Source organism: Oncorhynchus keta, chromosome 4 (genome assembly GCF_023373465.1).
Source record: "Oncorhynchus keta strain PuntledgeMale-10-30-2019 chromosome 4, Oket_V2, whole genome shotgun sequence".
NCBI lineage: Eukaryota > Metazoa > Chordata > Actinopteri > Salmoniformes > Salmonidae > Oncorhynchus > Oncorhynchus keta.
Genome location: NC_068424.1, coordinates 18,766,239 through 18,788,162, shown reverse-complemented (window position 1 = coordinate 18,788,162; position 21,924 = coordinate 18,766,239). Strand labels below are relative to the sequence as shown.

The 21,924-nt window shown below is 43.6% G+C and overlaps 3 protein-coding genes across 14 annotated transcripts in view; 2 read left to right on the top strand and 1 right to left on the bottom strand.

Annotated features, from left to right (window-relative positions):
- The window catches only part of LOC118370247 (alanine aminotransferase 2-like), a 38,633-nt gene extending 31,367 nt beyond the window's left edge, over nucleotides 1-7,266 (top strand). For all 9 annotated transcript variants that reach the window (XM_035755201.2, XM_052503287.1, XM_035755192.2 and 6 more), the window contains 10 exons: nucleotides 4,052-4,141; nucleotides 4,247-4,355; nucleotides 4,452-4,585; nucleotides 4,748-4,991; nucleotides 5,094-5,173; nucleotides 5,292-5,428; nucleotides 5,600-5,774; nucleotides 5,915-6,070; nucleotides 6,213-6,325; nucleotides 6,422-7,266. In XM_035755201.2, the coding sequence (XP_035611094.2) occupies nucleotides 4,052-4,141; nucleotides 4,247-4,355; nucleotides 4,452-4,585; nucleotides 4,748-4,991; nucleotides 5,094-5,173; nucleotides 5,292-5,428; nucleotides 5,600-5,774; nucleotides 5,915-6,070; nucleotides 6,213-6,325; nucleotides 6,422-6,512 (1,329 nt within the window). In that variant the 3' untranslated portion in view covers nucleotides 6,513-7,266. The remainder of the gene's footprint in view (nucleotides 1-4,051; nucleotides 4,142-4,246; nucleotides 4,356-4,451; nucleotides 4,586-4,747; nucleotides 4,992-5,093; nucleotides 5,174-5,291; nucleotides 5,429-5,599; nucleotides 5,775-5,914; nucleotides 6,071-6,212; nucleotides 6,326-6,421) is intronic.
- A 241-nt stretch (nucleotides 7,267-7,507) lies between these two features.
- On the top strand, nucleotides 7,508-10,890 carry LOC118370296 (ER membrane protein complex subunit 9-like). 2 transcript variants are annotated; one of them, XM_035755264.2, is made up of 6 exons: nucleotides 7,508-7,772; nucleotides 8,142-8,382; nucleotides 8,552-8,628; nucleotides 8,843-8,912; nucleotides 9,011-9,105; nucleotides 10,310-10,890. In XM_035755264.2, the coding sequence occupies exons 2-6, from the start codon at nucleotides 8,188-8,190 to the stop codon at nucleotides 10,488-10,490; spliced, it is 618 nt and encodes a 205-aa protein (XP_035611157.1). In that variant the 5' UTR covers nucleotides 7,508-7,772; nucleotides 8,142-8,187; the 3' UTR covers nucleotides 10,491-10,890. The 2 variants fall into 2 exon arrangements, with proteins under 2 accessions (XP_035611157.1, XP_035611149.1); XM_035755256.2 differs by having other exon boundaries at nucleotides 7,521-7,772; nucleotides 8,186-8,382.
- Nucleotides 10,618-16,178, bottom strand: LOC118370276 (interferon regulatory factor 4-like). Of its 3 annotated transcripts, none has more exons than XM_035755239.2 (10): nucleotides 15,690-16,177; nucleotides 14,691-14,749; nucleotides 14,391-14,513; nucleotides 14,076-14,256; nucleotides 13,566-13,708; nucleotides 13,358-13,442; nucleotides 13,144-13,194; nucleotides 12,648-13,037; nucleotides 12,428-12,531; nucleotides 10,618-12,067 (listed from the first exon to the last, which is right to left on the bottom strand). In XM_035755239.2, exons 2-10 carry the CDS (start codon nucleotides 14,745-14,747, stop codon nucleotides 11,909-11,911), a joined length of 1,293 nt encoding a protein of 430 aa, XP_035611132.1. In that variant the 5' UTR covers nucleotides 14,748-14,749; nucleotides 15,690-16,177; the 3' UTR covers nucleotides 10,618-11,908. The 3 variants fall into 3 exon arrangements, with proteins under 3 accessions (XP_035611132.1, XP_035611124.1, XP_035611137.1); XM_035755231.2 differs by having other exon boundaries at nucleotides 13,144-13,197; nucleotides 15,690-16,174; XM_035755244.2 differs by having other exon boundaries at nucleotides 11,918-12,067; nucleotides 12,428-12,467; nucleotides 13,144-13,197; nucleotides 15,690-16,178.
- Between the last annotated feature and the right edge of the window lie 5,746 nt (nucleotides 16,179-21,924).

Sequence of the window (21,924 nt, the reverse complement as noted above, 5' to 3'; positions counted from 1 at the left end):
GTTTCTTTTATAGAATGAGGTGAATCAGTTGGTTAAAATAATGGAGATGACTCAAGTAAAACGATTCCATGCTGACTGTCAGCGTCGGCTTTCTATTCCGCAACAAAGCCTCCTTCACTCACGCCACCAAACTTACCCTAGTAAAACTGACTATCCTACCGATCCTCGACTTCGGCGATGTTATCTACAAAATAGCTTCCAACACTCTACTCAGCAAACTGGATGCAGTTTATCACAGTGCCATCCGTTTTGTCACTAAAGCACCTTATACCACCCACCACTGCGACCTGTATGCTCTAGTCGGCTGGCCCTCGCTACATATTTGTCGCCAGACCCACTGGCTCCAGGTCATCTACAAGTCCATGCTAGGTAAAGCTCCGCCTTATCTCAGTTCACTGGTCACAATGGCAACACCCACCCGTAGCACGCGCTCCAGCAGGTGTATCTCACTGATCATCCCTAAAGCCAACACCTCATTTGGCCGCCTTGCGTTCCAGTTCTCTGCTGCCTGTGACTGGAACGAATTGCAAAAATCGCTGAAGTTGGAGACTTTTATCTCCCTCACCAACTTCAAACATCAACTATCTGAGCAGCTAACTGATCGCTGCAGCTGTACATAGTCTATCGGTAAATCGCCCACCCATTTTTACCTACCTCATCCCCATACTGTTTTTATTAATTTACTTTTCTGCTCTTTTGCACAACAATATCTCTACCTGTACATGACCATCTGATCATTTATCACTCCAGTGTTAATCTGCAAAATTGTAATTATTCGCCTACCTCATGCCTTTTGCACACAATGTATATAGACTCCCCTTTTTTTTCTACTGTGTTATTGACTTGTTAATTGTTTACTCCATGTGTAACTCTGTTGTCTGTTTACACTGCTATGCTTTATCTTGGCCAGGTCGCAGTTGCAAATGAGAACTTGTTCTCAACTAGCCTACCTGGTTAAATAAAGGTAAAATAAAAATAAAAAAGCCAGGCCTAGTCTAAACGGAACCAGTAGTGGTCTCTCTTGCCTTCTGTGATTGGCAGAAGTCATAAGATGCCCCCTGATATTGACCAATAGGAGGACATCTGGGAGGTCTCCTGTAGTTTTAGGTTTCAGTTAGGGGGACAAACAGTGGCTATTTAGCTACAGCAAGTAGAGTAGTGTCAGCTATAGTCCATAGCTTTAGATCGCTGAACAAAAGATGCAGCACTCAGACATACAGTAAATGCAGCATAGACATCACATAGGCTGTCTTTAATATTCTGTAGTGTGTAGCCTAGATAACACCTCAGGGACTATGAAAGTTAAACCCCACTAACCGATTTGCTGCACAGTAGAAACATGGGTGCCTTATCACATTATTAGTTCAATGACTACTAGGCCTACCGCATCTACACAAAAGAACATGTCAATGTCATGTTACACACTGGTTCCACAATCTGGTTCTTGTCCCTGCTTTCTTGGAAAATCAAGCTGTTGCATTGCAAATTTCCATCAGTATCACGAGTTTGAATTAAATGATGAGAACTGGAGGGAAATGGAGTGCCCTTGAGCTGGTGCAGAATGAGAAGGAGAGAAAAGAGCGGGAAAGAAAGGCATTGGCACAGCAACCTTATTGTTGGCACAGCAACCTTATTGTTGACCCAGATCGTTCCCCTCCTCCCCAGTCCTCCACACAGTGAGTATCACAGCTGTCCTGTCCCTCTTTGATAGCCTGTTGGCTTCTGGAATGATACAATGTCCAATGGTTGAAATAAGCAGAGGTTTTAAACCAAGTTTTGAGTTGTCATCTTAGTTGGCACAAAGTTTTGCGGTTTGAGGTTGTTGTGCACTAAATCTGACTTTGTTGTACAGTGCATTCGGAAAGTATTCAGACCCCTTGACCTTTTTCCTCCCCAAATTACGTTACAGCCTTTAATCTATTTTAAAATAATTGTTCCCCCTGATTGGAATGCTGCAGAGATGGTTGTCCTTCTGGAAGGTTCTCCCATCTCAGCAGAGGAACTCTGGAGCTCTGCCAGAGTGACCATCAGGTTCTTGGTCACCTCCCAGAACAAGGCCCTTCTCCCCTGATTGCTCAGTATGGCCAGCTCTAGGAATAGTCTTGGTGGTTCCAAACTTCTTCCATTTAAGAATGATTGAGGCCACTGGGTTCTTGGACCTTCAATGTTGCAAAAAAATGTGTTGGTATCCTTCCCCAGATCTGTGCCTCTACACAATCCTGTCTCTGAGCTCTACAGACAATTCCTTTGACTTCTTGGTTTTTGCACTGTCAACTGTGGGACCTTTATCGAGACAGGTGTCGTGTCTTTGGCTATGCCGGATTAAGTGATATGACATGCTATTCTATAAGATGATTTCTCCGTAATTAATATTACCTGATTGAGCTAATCATGTAAATGTAATTAACTAGAGTCGGGCACGACAAAATAATATTTATAGAGCTGTTATCTTCCGAAATAAACTCTTAAAAACCTATTAATATTTTACATCAATAGCAGTCAATATTAATCGACATCTTAATTCAGTCTCATCTGAAAGTTGTAAAATCATGGTTATCTGCACGAACCCTGGCTAACAAGTTGAATCATCAATACAAAATTGGGTTTAATTATTTATTTACTAAATACCTAACTAATTACACATAATTAAATCATAACTTGATTACAAATTACGTCATAAAGGACAACGTCCCTAGCGGGTGGAACAGATATGAGAGATTTTTTTTTTGTAACAAAGGGGCTGGGTTTGAGTGAAAGAGCGGGAAGACTGAGGAACAAAGGGTGACGCTGTGCTATCGTAAATACAGCATCTTATGCATTCTAAATGACCGCCCATTTGGAAAAGGAAAATGCAATAAATATTTACTCTGAGCTGCGCTTCGGTAGGTTGGTGGTAGATAGTAGGCCATGCTGCCCAACCGAGTCCCTTGAAGAATGTCTCTGCTGGTAAATTGAATACGTTGTTGTAATGTCGTTGTGGGGTAGACGGGATACTCTGTCTGTTCCTTCCTAACCCTCGTTTGCAGCGGCTGTTGCTAACTCAACGGCTAGGAGGTATCACTTCTGTCGTGAATAAGAGTTCAAAGCTCATGCTGATGTTGGCTTCGTTCTGTAGTTATCTGAACCATTCTGACATCGGACCATCGTCCTCGGAACAGCAGGTTATATTGTCGTCAAGGGCTTATATAGGAAGGGAGAGGAGGGTGTGTTTGAAAAGTTTTATAGCCCATGTCCCTTCACAGGGGCGGGCCACTGGCGGGCCGCAGAGCCCTACCTTATGAAAACCCAAATCTCACATTTTAGAAGCTAAAATCACATTTCATCCCATCACAAATAATGTCATATTCAAACATTTAAATTGAACAACAATTCCATGTGAATCCGATAACTCTGTGTAGACTTTCCACTGTAGAGTTTGTCATCTTATCATTGATGAGAACGTCTCAGATGACAACCGAACTGACATCATATTCATTAAGTACCACCGCATATGTTCAATTGGTCAGATTACCAGAATATAGTTCATTTCCCCCCACCTTCTGATGTTCCCAGAATCTCTATGTTAACCAAGGGTTTTGCAAATGTAACATCGGTAGGGTAGAGGGAGGAAAAAGGGGGAAAGCGGTATTTATGACTGTCATAAACCTATCCCCCAGGCCAACGTCATGACACAGGTGTCTGCCTTTCCAAATCAAGTCCAATCAATTTAATTTACCGCAGGTGGACTCTAATCAAGTTGTAGAAACATCACAAGGATCATCAATGGAAACAGGATGCACCTGAGATTGAGATCAATTTCAAGTCTCAGAGCAAAGGGTCTGAATACTTATGTAAATAATGTGTTTCATTTTTTTTTTTTTTTTATACTTTTGCAAAAAATTCTAAACCTGTTTTTCCCTTTGTCATTGTGGGTAGATTGATGCAACGAAACAATTTAATATATTTTAGAGTAAGGCTGTAATGTGGAAAAAGTCAAGGGGTCTGAATACTTTCTGAATGCACTGTGGATAACCATATCTGTGTATTAACTGTAACTCTGTTTTATTTGCAGGGAGTTAAGAAGCCCTTCACTGAGGTCATTAAAGCCAACATCGGTGATGCACATGCCATGGGCCAGAAACCAATCACATTTTTCAGACAGGTCTGTTAATTGTTCTAAACCTGTGGTACATTTTTATATCCAAGTGTCCCATTATTACAGATGACTATTTACAAAATATGACTTGATCTGCTTTGTTCCTGTCAGGTTATAGCGCTGTGCGTGTACCCGGATCTCCTAGAAGACGACAAGTTTCCAGAGGACGCTAAAAACCGAGCGCGGCGCATCCTTCAGGCCTGTGGAGGGGGTAGTTTAGGTGAAACACCGCTAGTTCTACTGTAGGCAGGCAGTGTGTACATGCTGAATGACAAACATTGGATAAATATCCACTGAACTTGTATTTTTACTCCAGGTGCATACAGTGCTAGTTCAGGCATTGAGGTCATACGACAAGATGTTGCTAAATACATTGAGAAGCGGGACAGTGGAATTCCCAGTAACCCTGACGACATCTACCTCTCTACTGGGGCCAGTGATGCTATAGTGGTAAGAATGACGATGACAACCTTTATTTTAATTTCCGGTCAATGGCAATTCGATCTACAGTACATGACTCCCCCCTTTCAGTCCTTTCTACCTCCCTCACATTTACATTTAAGTCATTTAGCAGACGCTCTTATCCAGAGCGACTTACCCTCTGTCCTGTAGACCATGCTGAAGTTGTTGACGTCAGGCGAGGGGAAGACCCGTACAGGGGTGATGATCTCCATCCCTCAGTACCCCCTCTACTCTGCTTCACTGGCTGTGCTGGCGGCTGTCCAGATCAGCTACTACCTGGATGAGGACAAGTGCTGGAGCCTGGACATTGGTGAGCTGAGGAGGTCTGTGAAGGCAGCTAGGGAGCACTGTAACCCCCGCGCCCTCTGCATTATCAACCCTGGCAACCCCACAGGTATGTGGAAAAGTTTCCGTTCCAAAACATTAGTGATCTGTGAGTCCTTTTTAATTTATACCCAATCTCTGTTCTGATTAGTGTACTCCCTTCACTGTGTAGGTCAAGTCCAGAACAGGCAGAGCATTGAAGATGTGATCCGATTCGCTGCTGAGGAGCACCTTTTCCTGATGGCTGATGAGGTAATTTGTATTATTATTAATCTCTTGTTTCTGGTTTGACCTTTCTCCCCCTTCTCTAAGGTGTTTCTTCTAGACTAGTTACTCAATATGTATGACTCCCTCCCTCTTTTCCTGATAGGTTTACCAGGATAATGTGTACATGGAGGGTTGCCAGTTCCACTCCTTTAAGAAGGTTCTGTTTGAGATGGGACCAGAGTACTCCAGTGTTGTGGAGCTGGCCTCCTTCCATTCCACCTCCAAATGCTACATGGGAGAGTAAGTCTTTAGCTACACACCCATACATTCTCAGATGGTGACTGACTGCACTACTTGGCTCTTTATAAAACGTACCTTTTGATACGTTGGCTGTGAATGAAGTGTTCTCCAATTTTCTGCAAGGGATACGTTAATGTACCATGTTGATGTTTGTCACTGACTGTCCTGCAGGTGTGGTTTCAGGGGAGGATACATGGAGGTGATTAACATGGACCCTGAGGTGAAGTTGCAGCTGACTAAGCTGGTGTCTGTGCAGCTGTGCCCCTCCATCCCTGGGCAGGTCCTACTGGACCTGGTAGTCAACCCCCCCCAGCCTGACGAACCTTCCTACGCCACCTTCATCAAGGTCCGCATACACATGATGTGGCTGTTCAGTTAGGATAAATGTTCCATGAAGGTTATTACAGTGTAACAAGTGCTGTTTATTTTATTTGTATGTAAAATAAAATATACCAACTTGTTGGTATTAACCTGACCTGTTTACAGGAGCGTACTGCCAACCTGCATATCCTGTCTGAGAAGGCCAAGATGACAGAGCAAGTCCTCAACACAGTCCCAGGGATCCACTGTAACCCTGTCCAGGGAGCCATGTACACCTTCCCCCGCCTCACACTGCCAGAAAAAGCCATCAACGCGGCCAAGGTCTCTCTTCCTCGCTCTCTAACCCCCCCTCTTTACTTGTATTTGAATGATCTGCCTGTTTCTGATGCGCTTCTCAGTTGTTTTCTTCCAATGTTGTTCAACCCATATGCCCCCTGCACGCTCTGTGTTGCTGTGTGTGTAGGAACAGGAACAGGCTCCAGACATATTCTACTGTATGAAACTGCTGGAGGAGATGGGCATCTGTCTGGTCCCAGGGAGTGGCTTCGGACAGAGGGATGGAACCTACCACTTCAGGTTAGACCTGTTCACTGCTACTGTACAGTGTCAATGCCAGTGTTTAGTGATGGTTAAGGTACGATGATAACACCGAAAAATTCATTCTTTCTGTAGGATGACCATCTTGCCTGCAACTGAAAAGCTGAAGATCGTTTTAGAAAAGATCAGGGAGTTTCATAAGCGGTTCACAGAGGAGTTCTCATAACCCTAAACTCCTCCCCCAGATGCAGTCTGTTTCAGAAACTCACCCATCCTCTTCAGAAAATGGATTGAATAGCCAACAAAGGGTGCCAGTGAGTTACCAAGTGTCATTGTGTGGCTGGAACTGGAACAGTCACCACAACACACCTTGTGTTGGAATATCTCCCCTCTAATACTCGAGTTGACATTGCAAGGGAAGCACTGTTAAAAAAACGGAACTATTCAACATGGTGCCTGCTATTCTGTTTTAGCTTATTGTTTTTAATTGTGTCAGCATCTGCACAGTGGCTGGAGAGAACAGGCTCATAGTAATGGCTGGAACAGAATGTATGGAACTGTATCAAACACATGGTTTCCATTATTATGAGCTGTTCTCCCCTCACCAGCCTCCTTTGCAATATGTGTGTATTCATGTGATGACTGAAAACCGATATCAGCTCATGACTTTTTTTTTTCTTCCAGTTAAGAGTTTACTTGTCCTGCCAAGTATTTTACAGGTCATACAGCAACACTGGTCCAAACTAGTCCAAATATCAGTAAATGGTTGGTGGAGGTGTGCTTCTTTTGCACGACAGGAGTGCAATGGATATTGCGTTGAAACAGGTGCTGGGTTGAAAAGAGTAGTTTCCATTGAACAGTTGACTGTAGCTACAGGTGTGTGTATATATATATATATATTTGTGACTAATGTTGATTGTATCAAGAATTGTATAAATAAAATAAATGTATTTGTCTACTGTATTGGTAGTTGAAAGAGAGATTGTCAACTGAGTTTACTTCTACAAAGAGACTATTTACTGCATTCTCTGACAATATTTATGTTAATGTCACTGACTATAGGAGTTGAAAAGACGGCACAAACAGATCTGGCTATACTACATATCATATTTTGTAAATGTGTCAAAAAAACATGAATGCATGATTGGGTTACAAGGTATGTCAAACTCTGTCCACCAGGAGGAGACACCGTCACTACTTGAAGAACGGATCCACTTCCAAATGATTGGCATACTGAGACTCCAATAGAACTTTAGACAGTCGCTATTGTTACCAACCCAAATGCAGATGTACTGTTGGTAGGCGGGCACGGAACAGGAAATGGTCTTAATGAATGATGCAGTTTCAGCTCCACAGTGCAAACGTTTGTAAATGATCAATATTCAGTTATATATGTATTAACACGCACTATTAGATGAGTTTCAAACAAGACGTTTGTTTTACTGGACTTCTGAAATTTCATCCCAGCAAATAATATCCATTGACGGTAAGCCTAGCTTGCTACTAACTGTTAGCTAGCTAACGTAACGTTAACTCGTGATGAACGCCTATATATCCTATCAAATATATATATATTTTTTCAATATCTACACTATAGACTTTCCCAGTTATATTTTAATAAAAGGATAGTAACTACTATTGGCCATAACTATCTACGTAGGCAGGCCCTTCGACCATAAGATGTGTGCTAACCAGCTGGCTACCATTTCAGCTAGTTACTATAGCTGTTACACCTATTTATTACCATCTCAGCTTTCATGACTTCTGCCATCAAAATGCTCAAATCCAGCCAACAATAGTGTTTTGTTATAGTGACATGGAATAACTACAATAACGTATTCATCACTAAATGCAGTTTGCTGCATTTTCTCTGGTCTGTGCACCCTTTTCTGTCCACAGCAATGGGGGAGGTTGAGCTGTCCTGTCTGGCCTATGTGAAGATGTACCTGCACGGCTGTTTGTTTCCACGGTGTAGTGTCAATGGGCTGCTGTTGTCGTCCAGTCCAGCAGGTGGTGCTGTGTGTGTGACGGACTGTGTTCCCCTGCTCCACTCTCACTTACCTTTGGCTCCCATCACCCAGCTGGGTCTCACACAGGTAACCATTTAATATCCTGAGTGATCTTCACTGTCAAACATGTGTCTGAAATGACCAATACAGTTAGCCTAACTACTCATCCTTACCTGGCAGTGGTGCATGTACATTGTGGTTGTCTTTTGACTTAATGTATTTGTTATGTTGTAATGTATCCTACCTTTTGCTTCAGGTGGATGTATGGTGTGCACAGACACAGCAAAGGATTGTAGGATACTACCAAGCCAACGCTTGTGTGTCAGACAACAGGTGTGTCCCATAGTGGTCCAGCTTCACCTCTGTAGATGTTATTTTCTCTATTTGGTCGTTTGTGGCTGATAGCCTGCTTATCACATGCATATGCTGTCATGCACTGCTGTCATTGTAAAATAAGAATTTGTTCTTAGCTGACTTGCTTAGTTAAATAAAAATATCACCTGTGTTAAACACGAACCATTCCTTCTCTCTCTCCTTCGTTGGGCAGCCCTACGCCATGTGCATTGAAGATTGCAGATAAGATTGCCGAGCAGTGTAACAATGCAGTTTTGTTAATGGTAAGTATCCACGAAAATGTAGTCTAAATTCCTGTGTGTGTACATGATGTGTGTAGATTTTTGGTAAATCTACTTCTCTGATCTATGTGGCTTTTCAGATTGATGGTGGAAAGATGTCACCTGACTACAGGGTGCCTCCCATAGTGATGTATGAGCGGAAAGACACCCGCTGGACCCTCAAAGACAAACATACGTAAGAGCTGGACATCTCTGCTGTCCTTTCAAGATACTGTAGTTAACTATAGTTTGCTTTTCTGTTATTAATAGCACACCTTTTATCAACTGCATATGACTACATACATTGCACCTGAGTGAGCATGGAACTAAATTCCAATAGTCAGTAGCTAGGTTTCCATCTAAATGGTGACAGATTTTCATGCGAATATTCTAAAATCTGCATAAAAACAATGTGTATTTTCCTACCAGAGATGTTTCCATCAAATTGACTCGTTGCAGATAAAAGGCTGTGTGTGATGACCTAGTGCACATAAAAACAACTTGTGGTTAAATTCCCATGTACCGAAATAATAATAAAAAGTACAAGTTAAATGGGTTTATCACATTTTCAACTCTTCTGATGGTTTTGTCACAAAATGTTGCGTTATATAATGAATGTGCCCACTCTGGTCTTAGTACGTGTGCTCTAGCCAACAGCTGGCAGATAGTGCGGGTATAGCCTATGTAACAGTATAACTTTTTAATCCGGGCTCGAACCAGGGACCCTCTTGCACACACAGACAACTGACACCCACGAAAGCAGTTACCCATCGCTCCACAAAAGCCGTGGCCCTTGCAGAGTAAGGGGAACCACTACTTCAAGGTCTCAGAGCAAGTGACGTCACCGATTGAAACGCTATTAGTGCGCACCACCGCTAACGAGCTAGCCATTTCACATCGGTTACACCTACATGAGAGTATTAAGGACAAAAGAGATATTATCTTTGTGAAATGGCAGCCAAGCATGTCACCAGAATTAGACCCTCAATATTTATTGGAAAGGAGCATAAAGCTCATCACTGCACTTTCACCACCTTGTGAAGTATATCATAACTTATTTCATCTGTTGCCTAATAAATTGCATACTTTCCCAAGTCGTAGTGGGAGGACAACATAACATATCGCCTGACTCCAAGTTTACTTCGATATGGTTATCAATGTGCATAAGCGTTTAGTCATTTACACAATTTTAGACAAAAAGATCCCACCTTGTCTAGCATGTTTTGTCAACATTTGGAAAGTGCACCGCCAAATGTAATGTTTCCATCAGGCCTGTCTAGGCATTTTTCAACTGTCATGTACTTCACTTGCATAAAAAGGTTGGATGGAAACATGGTTAGTGTTAGTACCTGAAGAGGGAAGTACAGGTTCATTTAAAGTTACCTTTGTTTTTCTTCCAGGATAATGCTGCGGCAGTGGGAGGAGACCCGGGAAATAGCCAATCAGCTGCTGGACTCTGGAGATCACTCATTATTAGTGGATTTTGACAGCCATTTGGACGACATCACTAGGGACTGGACAAATCAGAAACTCAATGCCAAAATAGCAGAGCTTGCCTCACCAGCCAATGGTAATGTCTGAAATAAGTTTGTGGTTTAATTTGTTACTTTGAAAAAGTTTGAATTATTTGTCTTAAACCTACTGATACTACAAATTAAGAATATTTTTATTAACATATAACAGTCAAATAAGCGCACATCATCCAAGATAATATGAAATGCATTTAATGCGGTCAGACAGAACATTGAATAAAAGACAAGCATAAATAACAAATATTTAGTTTGACAAATCTGTGCAGTCTTCCGGTCTCTCAGTCAGTGTGCCTTGTCAAACCCAGTAGCCATGTTGTTAACCCACTTACAACTGACAAAGCTGTGCTCATAGTTCACTGACTGCTAATGGCATCACATTATGTGCATCCTGTCCCACTGCTTTCAGTGTGTAACCTTATATACATTTATTAAACTACATCTACAAACTACTTCAAGTGTTCATGTGCTATGTTCATATAAATATCAATTCAAATTAATTTCTACAATACTAACAGATTAAAAAGTCTGACGAGGCCAGCCATCACCTTGTGCACTTAAAGGCTTAAATAGACCTTATGTATAAACATACTTGATTTGTGCAATAGAGCAGATTGCCAGTTCAAAGGTGCAGAAAACAACCTTTCAGACATGGTCCCTAGAACAGTCTTCACACCTGCTTTATACTGTGGCTTGTGTAATTTACTAATTGGGTAAACCTGTAAAGTGACCCGCCATGCAAAACTGGGCCAATCTCATTAACACTAACTTCCTACGGTTGGGACTAGTAGTAAGTGCTGAGTTATGGAGAGAAGATTAACAAATGCAAAACAAACTCACTTGCTCTTGAATACATACTTGCAAACACATTTAAGAGTCCAATGTCTCTAGTGAAGGAGCCTGCTTCAAAGTCTAGGAATATTAATGTCCTCTATAGAAATGTGCGTTACCACTTTCAGAAACAGAAATGGAAGACAAGTTCGTTTCCCGCCTCATAACGGTTGGCATGGTGATGATCAAATCACTGACCTTCAGCCTACTATGGCTTCAGAGCCTGTCAGTGTTTCTCTCATATGCTACTTAAAACAACTTGGTCAACAGGTACACCTATGTAAGCAACATTTGGACACGGAGAGGTGTCTGACGCAGTACCAGTCAGCATTCAAAGACTGCAACAAGGAGTAGAAGTATCTGACTCCATATAAAAGTGAGTTTGGAACATCAGTATAACATCACAAGTTGGTAAAGGGCAATACTGAGGGCAAAACCAAAGTGACATCTTCCACTCCATGTAGTGCTATTCAGACAAGTATTTAGTGCATCATGTGTATACCTTAGTATCTGATCAGAGTGCTTCATTTAAAAAAAGACTAGTCAATTATACAAGATGTTCTGTGATTGGATGCTAAAGGACACTTTTACGTGCTATCCCGCCCCCATTTGAAGTTGACATTTTTAAATGTTTAGGGTTTAAGGTAGGGATGTCTCAAGGATCTCGGATAGCAATGAACCTGATACCAGGTTGATGGTGACCTCTCCTGATTCGCTGGTTATGTTGCGGAAGTAGGTCATTGACTCCCGGAAGTCTTCAGCTTCCTTGACCTGCTGCTGAGCCCAGGGTAGGGTTATCTGGAGGAGAGGGGGTGGGTGGTTCAATCCCTCTTATTTCACAGGGAAAAATAAGGTGTAGCAATGCTGTACTTTCATAAACCTTAGGGATCTATTCAATCTGTAAAGCTGTTAACAGATTCCCTGATTTTTATATATTTTAAAGGTAATTTCAGATTGAGCACACAAATGCAGTCTTCGCTAAAGCAGAAACATTGCCTTTAAATTTCAATCACGCTTTAAAGCTGAACTTCTGCGATGCAGATTGAATAGACTAGTATTAACATTCTACGGTATGCATTTGCTACACCTTTTTGTTTACATTTGAACAGGTTTAACAGTTATTTTATGATTAGGTGGGAACGGCTTAGTCAGCTGTACCTGTGTGACGATGAGTTTGCTGGATGGGTCCTCTTTGTCACTGAAACACAAGGTGAAGCCACACTGAGGAGGGTCTCCCCCATGGCTGCTGAAGTGGTCTAGCTCTAAGGAAACAGTCAGTAAATACACACTGACTGCTGAAATACTCAAATCCATTAAGGGGACAAAAAAGAAGTGGGGTGATCCTCACCGAGAGAGTGAACAGCCCCATGTCACTCACCCATTCTGAAAGCCTCTCTATCGAAGAGCCGCACGGGCTCCACAGCATGGTTCATCTTGTGCGGTCCCGCCGTGGCTGAATGTGGCCCTGTCCAGAACACCTGGCCCTGGCAGTAGCGCTTAGCATAGACCCCTGTTCTCATGGAGGTCAGGATCACCCCTTTCTCCATGAAGGGCAGCAGGGTGGAGAGGGCCTGGAACTGGGGCCCGATGCTGGAGGTCAAGGTGGAAGGGGGGTCGGGCAGGGGGATGCGGGGGAACCCAGCCACCATCAGGGTGGGGGGAACGGGCGAAGAGGGCAGATAGGCGATCCGGACATCGCTGCCCATGACCCCACGTTTAAGCACCTCCTCTCCCATGTACTTCACTAAGACATGGAAAGAGTCCCGGGCTGGGGGAGAGAATGAGATTGAATGAGAGACTGCAGACTGCGTTTTCAGTGTATGTGATGAAAACCAGTTCTGATATACTCTGTCTAGCATTTACTGTAGCATTACCTCCAGGGGGAGGGACGGTCTCGATCGTGAAGTTCACCTGGATCTCATTGACTGCTAGAGGAAGACAACAGAATGTCAAGAGCATGTCAATCAACCACATGCTATTGGAACTCCACAGACTGAAGAGACTGTTGATGCTGGATCTCTCAGCCACTAACATAGAGATTCAGTGTCTGACAGACATGACATTGCATTAGTAAGACATAAGACTTACTCCCAGCACTCTTCACCATGACCGAGGGCTGATCAACCTGGTCTAGCTGGATTGTAAGAACACTTTCCTCAATCTCCTGAACAGACTGATAAATAGAAACATCAAACATGTCGGTGAGAGACTGACATAACTAATAGAGATGCATCCAAAAGTTTCTATAACTTGTTTCCATTGGATTGGTATTTTCCCCTCAAAATGCCAGACCTACCATGGTGATTGGTAGGGAGGTGGTAACCTCTTTCATCTGCTTGACCTTCACCACCTCTTCCTCCGCCTCGATGTCTGAATCGCGGCTCCTTCTCTTCCTCCCCCCTGCTCTGGCTTGGACCTTCATGTCAACACTCCCCAATGCTGTGAAGAGAAAAGGGACCATAGGTCACGGATTTGTTTACTGCCCTGCTTTGAAGTTGTCTCCATAGCTACAAACTATATGGAGTTATTGTTGTGCTAATTTGCATGGATGACTCTGGTATGACTATGAACCTTTGGACTGACTGAGGGAACTAGAGTATTGAAGTTGGCAAATGTCAATCCTCTCAACCTTGAGTGAAATTTAAAGAATGTAAGAGGCTACACCCAGTTTCTATTGCCAGATCGTAGGTATGATGTTGTTATAGATGTCTACACAAAGGATCAAAAGATAATTGCTGGATCATCTTAGCAGAGGGGTAGAAATAAACATAGTTTAACAAACTAACAGCGTGTGTGCTGGTCTCACCTTGTTCGTTGATGGGTACGAGGCGGTAGACTTTGTATGGTTCGGAGATTTCCAGCTGTGACCTCTCAGGTTCCTCTCTGAACTCCGGGCTCTTATTGAGAGCAACTCGCAGCCGTGTCTTCCAGGAGGCAGGGTCCGCATGACACCCCTCAGACAACTTCCCCTTAAACACTGCCCACGCCTGTCGAGGAGTAGAAAGAGGAAGGCATTTAGATGCAGGAAGTAATATCTACTACTGTGTTTTTAATAGATAATACATGACGAGCCTACTGTAAAATGTCAATGAACTAGTCATAAAGTTGTTAGTGTTAGGACCTTGAAGATGGCTCCATCCACTTCGCTGCGGAATTCTTGTTTCCCGGCGTGTTTCCATGGTATACGAAACATGGTCTCGTCGTCGTCGTCCCATATCAGGCCAGGGTACTTCCCACTGCTGACCTGCACCAATACATTCAACAGGATGCGGTGAGTGTTGCTTGGGAAACACTCGACCCATTTCCCAGACAGTACATTGACTCTACCTATCACTATGACATAGCAGCTGAAACACTCACTGTAGTCAGTTGTTACAATTAACACACATTTGACTATTGAGCCCATCCTCCAAACACTCACCTGTTCTACCATCCAAGCGCGTAGTCTGCGCGTGGAGCGAATTTTCCCAGATGCCATAGCTGTGAAGAGGCAGTATAACTTCATTTGAGTCTAGTTTGGCAATACACATTTGTGTCTGATAAAAACGATACACTATACAATGGAAAATAAATAAACCAAACAGAATACACGAAGAGTGCTAGCTGTGAGGAGTGTGGTAGTGCATAAATAACAAGTTATTTTCAGCTGTTTGAAGATGGTGTACAAAACAGGAAGTAAAAAGATGAGCTAGCCGTAAGCATAGAAGTAGCGCACAAAGAATGGATATACAGCTTCAGACTTGCTTTCAATGAAAATGACATCCATAACTCACATTTCTATATGAATTTGGTCGGGTCGCTCACATTGTTACTTACAGGACTTTTAAATAATTTATTATTGGTGAGTAAATATAATGCCAAAGATGGTTTGACTGTGATTACACTTAGAGACGATACTATAGTGTAACGACCCTGGGTTTATGAACGCGGAAATCAGCTCTGCCCGCAGGAGCTATTCTTTTGCGGCACAGTCGATAGCGCGCCGGACCTCGGGCTCGATACCTGATCCCTGCTGTTTCATTACAATATATTTAATTGTATATTCATGATAAAGCATGAAATAACTACATTTTATAAATGCAGCAGACGCGGATAAGCGCGACTTACAGTAGTGAGTGCATACATTTGTTTTTGTTCGTACGGGTGCCCCGTGGGAATCGAACCCACAATTCTGGCTTTGCAAGCGCTATGCTCGACCAACTGAGCCACATGCGACCGAATCACGTTGATCACGATCCTAAAGTAATTCATTTTTATTCTGCACCGGTTGGTATGAAAAATATATCAAACTATTCATCTCCATCTAAAAATAGCGAACTAAATAAATCAAGATTGCTCATGAAGCGAAACCTACATATTTTCCACAGATTTAGAATGATTGTCATTCATGTATGTTATTGGGTGACCTGGTTTCGCTTACCTTAGGTTGCGTTTCCTCCGTTTCCTAAATACAGTTGAGCGCACCCCCGCATTGCACTTTGACTGGAAATCCAGAAGTTGTTTACTTGCCTCGCACAGAGCAGAGGGGGACGTTCCTTTTCCCAGAAATCACGTGACTTTACAGAACTAACTTAGGTACTGTTGTGACGCCAGGGGGCAACATATCGCTTAAAATATGGCCTATGCTCAGAAAGTCGTCTCCCCAGGCAGAGCCTCCCACAATTAACACCCAAATGCATAAAAAACACCAGACACCCCTCAGCCCTCAAATGAAGTGGACACTTCAAATCAAATTTTATTGGACACATACACATGGTCAGCAGATGTTAATGTGAGTGTAGCAATGCTTGTGCTTCTACATTCCAACAATCTAACAATTCCACAACTACCAAATACACACACACATCTAAAGGGATGGAATAAGAATATGTACATATAAATAAGGATGAGCGATGACCGAGCGGGATAGGCAAGATGCAATAGATGGTATAAAATACAGTATATAAACTAAGCAAAAAAAGAAATGTCCTCTCACGTGTTTATTTTCAGCAAGCTTAAGATGTGTAAAAATGTGTATGAACATACAAGATTCAGCAACTGAGACATAAACTGAACAGGTTCCAAAGACATGTGATGAACAGAAGTGGAATAATGTGTCCCGGAACAAGGGGGGTTTCAAAATCAAAAGTAACAGTCAGTATCTGGTGTGGCCACCAGCTGCATTAAATACTGCAGTGCATCTCCTCATGGACTGTACCAGATTTGCCAGTTCTTGCTGTGAGATGTTACCCCACTCTTCTACCAAGGCACCTGCATGTTCCCGGACATTTCTGGGGGGAATGGCCCTAGCCCTCACCCTCCGATCCAACAGGTCCCAGACGTGCTCACTGGGATTGAGATCCAGGCTCTTTGCTGGCCATGGCAGAACACGGACATTCCTGTCTTGCAGGAAATCATGCACAGAACGAGCAGTATGGCTGATGGCATTGTCATGCTGGAGGGACATGTCAGGATGAGCCTGCAGGAAGGGTGCCACATGAGGGGGGAGGATGTTTTCCCTGTAACACACAGCATTGAGATTGCCTGCAATGACAACAAGCTCAGTCCAATGATGCTGTGACACAACACCCAATACCATGATGGACCCTCCACCTTCAAATCAATCCCCCTCCAGAGTATAGGCCTCAGTGTAACGCTAATTTCTTCGGCGATAAACGCATATCCGACCATCACCCCCGGTGAGACAAAACCGCGACTCGTCAGTGAAGAGCACTTTTTGCCAGTCCTGTCTGGTCCAGACGGTTGGTTTGTGCCCATAATCGACGTTGTTGTCAGTGACGTCTGGTGAGGACCTGCCTTACAACAGGCCTACAAGCCCTCAGTCCAGCCTTTCTCAGCCTATTGCGAACAGTCTGAGCACTGATGGCTGGATTGTGCGTTCCTGGTGTAACTTGGGCAGTTGTTGCCATTCTGTACCTGTCCCGCAGGTGTGATGTTCGGATGTACCGATCCTGTGCAGGTGTTGCACGTGCTCTGGTAATACGAGGACAATCAGATGTCCCTCCTGTTTCCCTGTAGCGCTGTCTTAGGCGTCTCACAGTACGGACATTGCAATTTATTGCCCTGGCCATATCTGCAGTCCTCATGGCTCCTTGCAGCATGCCTAAGGCACGTTCACACAGATGAGCAGGGACCCTGGGCATCTTTCTTTTGGTGTTTTTCAGAGCCAGTAGAAAGGCCTCTAGTGTCCTAAGTTTTCATAAATGTGACCTTAATTGCCTACCATCTGTAAGCTGTTAGTGTCTTAACGACCGTTCCACAGATGCATGTTCATTAAATGTTTATGGTTCATTGAACAACCATGGGAAACAGTGTTTAAACCCTTTACAATGAAGATCTGTGAAGTTATTTAGATTTTTATGAATTATCTTTGAAAGACAGGGTCCTGAAAAGGGGACTTTTCTTTTTTTGCTGAGTTTACATGTGAGATGAGTAAACATTATTGAAGTGGCCAATGATTTCGAGTTTATGTACAGTCGTGGCCAAAAGTATTGAGAATGACACAAATATTAACTTTTACATTCTGCTCCCTCAGTTTGTATGATGGCAATTTGCATGTACGCCAGAATGTTATGAAGAGTGATCAGATGAATTGCAATTAATTGCAAAGTCCCTATTTGCCATGCAAATGAACTGAATCCCCCCAAAACATGTCCACTGCATTTCAGCCCTGCCACAAAAGGACCAGCTGACATGTCAGTGATTCTCTCGTTAACACAGGTGTGAGTGTTGACGAGGACAAGGCTGGAGATCACTCTGTCATGCTGATGGACTGAGTTCGAATAACAGACTGGAAGCTTCAAAAAGGAGGGTGGTGCTTGTAATCATTGTTCTTCCTCTGTCAACCATGGTTGCCTGCAAGGAAACACGTGCCGTCATCATTGCTTTGCACAAAAAGAGCTTCACAGGCAAGGATATTGCTGCCAGTAACCTAAATCAACCATTTATCGGATCATCAAGAACTTCAAGAACTTCAAGGAGAGCGGTTCAATTGTTGTGAACTGGCTTCAGGGCGCCCAAGAAAGTCCAGAAACGTCTCCTAGGTCCCGGAGGTCTCCTAGTTGATTCATCTGCGGGATCCGGGCACCACCAGTACAGAGCTTGCTCAGGAATGGCATCAGGCAGGTGTGAGTGCATCTGCACGCACAGTGAGGCAAACAGGTTTAACAGTCTGATGGCCTTGCGATAGAAGCTGTTTTTCAGTCTGGAGAGCCTTGCGGTTGCGGGCGGTGCAGTTGCTGTACCAGGCGGTGATACAGCCCGACAGGATTTTCTCAATTGTGCTTCTGTAAAAGTTTGAAGGTTTTAGGTGTCAAGCCAAATTTCTTCAGCTTCCTGAGGTTGAAGAGGCGCTGTTGCGCCTTCCCCACACTGTCTGTGTGGGTGGACCATTTCAGTTTGTCCGTAATGTGTATGCCGAGGAACTTAAAACCTCCACTGCTGTCCCGTCGATATAGATAGGGGGGTGCTCACTCTGCTGTTTCCTGAAGTCCTCGATCATCTCCTATGTTTTGTTGATGTTGAGTGAGAGGTTGTTTTCCTGACACCACACTCTGAGTGCCCTCACCTCCTCCCTGTAGGCTGTCTCGTCGTTGTTGGTAATCATAATCGTAGGTATTCCTCTTGTCCAGATGGGATTGTGCAGTGCGATGGCATCGTCTGTGGACCTATTGGAGCGGTATGCAAAATGAAGTGGGTCTAGGGTGGCAGATAAGGTAGAGGTGATATGATCCTTGACTAGTCTCTCAAAGCACTTCATGATGACAGAAGTGAGTGCTATGGGGCGATAGTCACTTAGTTATCTTTGCCTTCTTGGGTACAAGAACAATTGTGTCCATCTTGAAGCATATGGGGACAGCAGACTGGTATAGGGAGAGATTGTCCGTAAACACACCAGCCAGCTGGTCTGCTCATGCTCTGAGGACGTGGCTAGGGATGCTGTTTGGGCCGGCAGCCCTGCGAGGGTTAACACGTTTAAATGTCTTACTCACGCCGGCCACAGAGAAGGCGAGTGGGGGCCCGCAGTCCTTGGTAGCGGGCCGCGTCGGTGGCACTATTATCCTCAAAGTGGGCAAAGAAGGTGTTTAGTTTGTCTGGAAGCAAGATGTAAGTGTCCGTGACTTGGCTGGTTTTCTTTTGGTAGTCCGTGATTGCCTGTAGACACTGACACATACGTCTCGTGTCTGAGCCGTTGTATTGCGACTCCACTTTGTCCTTATACCGACATTTCGCTTGTTTGATTGCCTTGTGGAGTGAATAACTACACTGTTTATATTCGGCCATATTCCCAGTCATCTTTTCATGGTAAATGCGGTGGTTCTATCCACGGTTTCTAGTTAGGGTAGGTTCTAATGACATATCATGAGGTAGAGCGGTGGGCATTAATGTGGGGATTCAGGTTCTCTGTAGAGGATGAAGGTGGGAGACTTTATTTAACCTTTATTTAATTAGGCAAGTCAGTTAAGAACAAATTCTTATTTACAATGACGGGCTACCCCGGCCAAACCCTATTTGACACTAGACTGACCTGAGCAGAACACATTGAGAGAGTGGTGGGAAAGTGTAAGAAGTTGCTAAATGTAATGTGCTGTCTGACGGAGAAGGAGTGAGCATTCCTCATTGAGGACCAAGTACAGAGGCTTGCAAATGTATTAACCCCCTTGGCATTTTTCCTATTTTGTTGCCTTACAACCTGGAATTAAAATAGATTTGAGGGTTTGTATCATTTGCTTTACACAACATACCTACCACTTTGAAGATGTAAAATATATATTTTTTTGTGAAACAAACAAGAAATATGACAAAAACAACTTGAGCGTGCATAACTATTCACCCCCCCCAAAGTCAATACTTTGTAGAGCCACCTTTTGCAGCAATTACAGCTGCAAGTCTCTTGGGGTATGCCTCTATAAGCTTGGCACATCTAGTCACTGGGATTTTTGTCCATTCTTAAAGGCAAAACTGCTCCAGCTCCTTCAAGTTGGATGGGTTCTGCTGGTGTACAGCAATCGTTAAGTCATACCACAGATTCTCAATTGGATTGAGGTCTGGGCTTTGACTAGGCCATTCCAAGACATTTAAATGTTTCCCCTTAAACCACTTGAGTGTTGCTTTAGCAGTATGCTTAGTGTCATTGTCCTGCTGGAAGGTGAACCTCCGTCCCAGTCTCAAATCTCTGGAAGACTGAAACAGGTTTCCCTCAAGAATTTCCCTGTATTTAGCACCATCCATCATTCTTTCAATTCTGACCAGTTTCCCAGTCCCTGCCGATGGAAAAACATCCCCACAGCATGATGCTGCCACCACCATGCTTCACTGTGGGGATAGTGTTCTCGGGGTGATGAGAGGTATTGGGTTTGAGCCATAGTGTTTTTCTTGATGGCCAAAAAGCTCAATTTTAGTCTCATCTAACCAGAGTACCTTCTTCCATATGTTTGGGGAGTCTCCCACATGCCTTTTGGAGAACACAAAACGTGTTTGCTTATTTTTTTCTTTAAGCAATGGCTTTTTTCTGGCCACTCATCCGTAAAGCCCAGTTCTGTGGAGTGTATGGCTGAAACTGGTCCTATGGAACGATACTCCAATCTCTGCTTTGGAGCTTTGCAGCTCCATATATATATATAAAGTATTTAGTCAGCCACCGATTGCAAGTTCTCCCACTTAAAAAGATGAGGCCTGTAATTTTCATCATAGGTACACTTCAACTATGACAGACAAAATGAGAAGAAAAAAAATCCAGAAAATCACATTGTAGGATTTGTAATGAATTTATTTGCAAATTATGGTGGAAAATAAGTATTTGGTCAATAACAAGTTTATCTCAATATTTTGTTATATATCCTTTGTTGGCAACGAGTTACTAGAGCAACTAGAGCGTGATGGGACAAGGACATCCCGGCCGGCCAAACCCTCACGACGCTGGATCAATTGTGCGCCACCTTATGGGTCTCCCAGTCGTGGCCGGCTGCAACACAGCCCGGGATCGAACCCGGGTCTGTAGTGACGCTTCTAGCACTGCGATGCAGTGCCTTAGACTGCTGCACCACTCGTTATCTTTTTTAGAGCAACGGAGTGGGCAGTTAGGATTTAGTTTCCCCCTGACGCTGGCCCACACTACAGTACAGTAGGTGGCGGTAATGCACCATAACGTTGAATGCCAACTACCGATAAACCCCACCAAAGAAGATGACGTATCATGTCACATGATGAGTTGACACTTGCAGGGCAAGGTGTGAGGGAAGAATGGATTCATTTTAAATGGGCCGCCCTTGCCCGGAAATTCGTCACTCGTTCGTCCCACGGATTTCTGTCATCATGGAACCACCGGTAGCGGTTGTGTGTCCTGTATATGCGCTACAGTCCATTATGGTTGCATTTCATATCTGGGCTATATCTTGGCTAGAAGACTACGCATCCGCAGACATGGAATACTAGCCATCCGCAGGTATGCGCTAGCTAACGTTTCCAAAAGCTAACCAAACAAAAGCATCACAACCTTTACCAAACATGTTAGTGCCGTCATGTGCCTTAGTAGCTGTCACGCCTTGGTCATTGTATTTTGTGTTTTCGTTATATGTTTGGTCAGGCCAGGGTGTGACATGAGTTTATATGTTGTGGTTCGTATTGGGGTTGTTGTATTATTGGGATTACGGCTA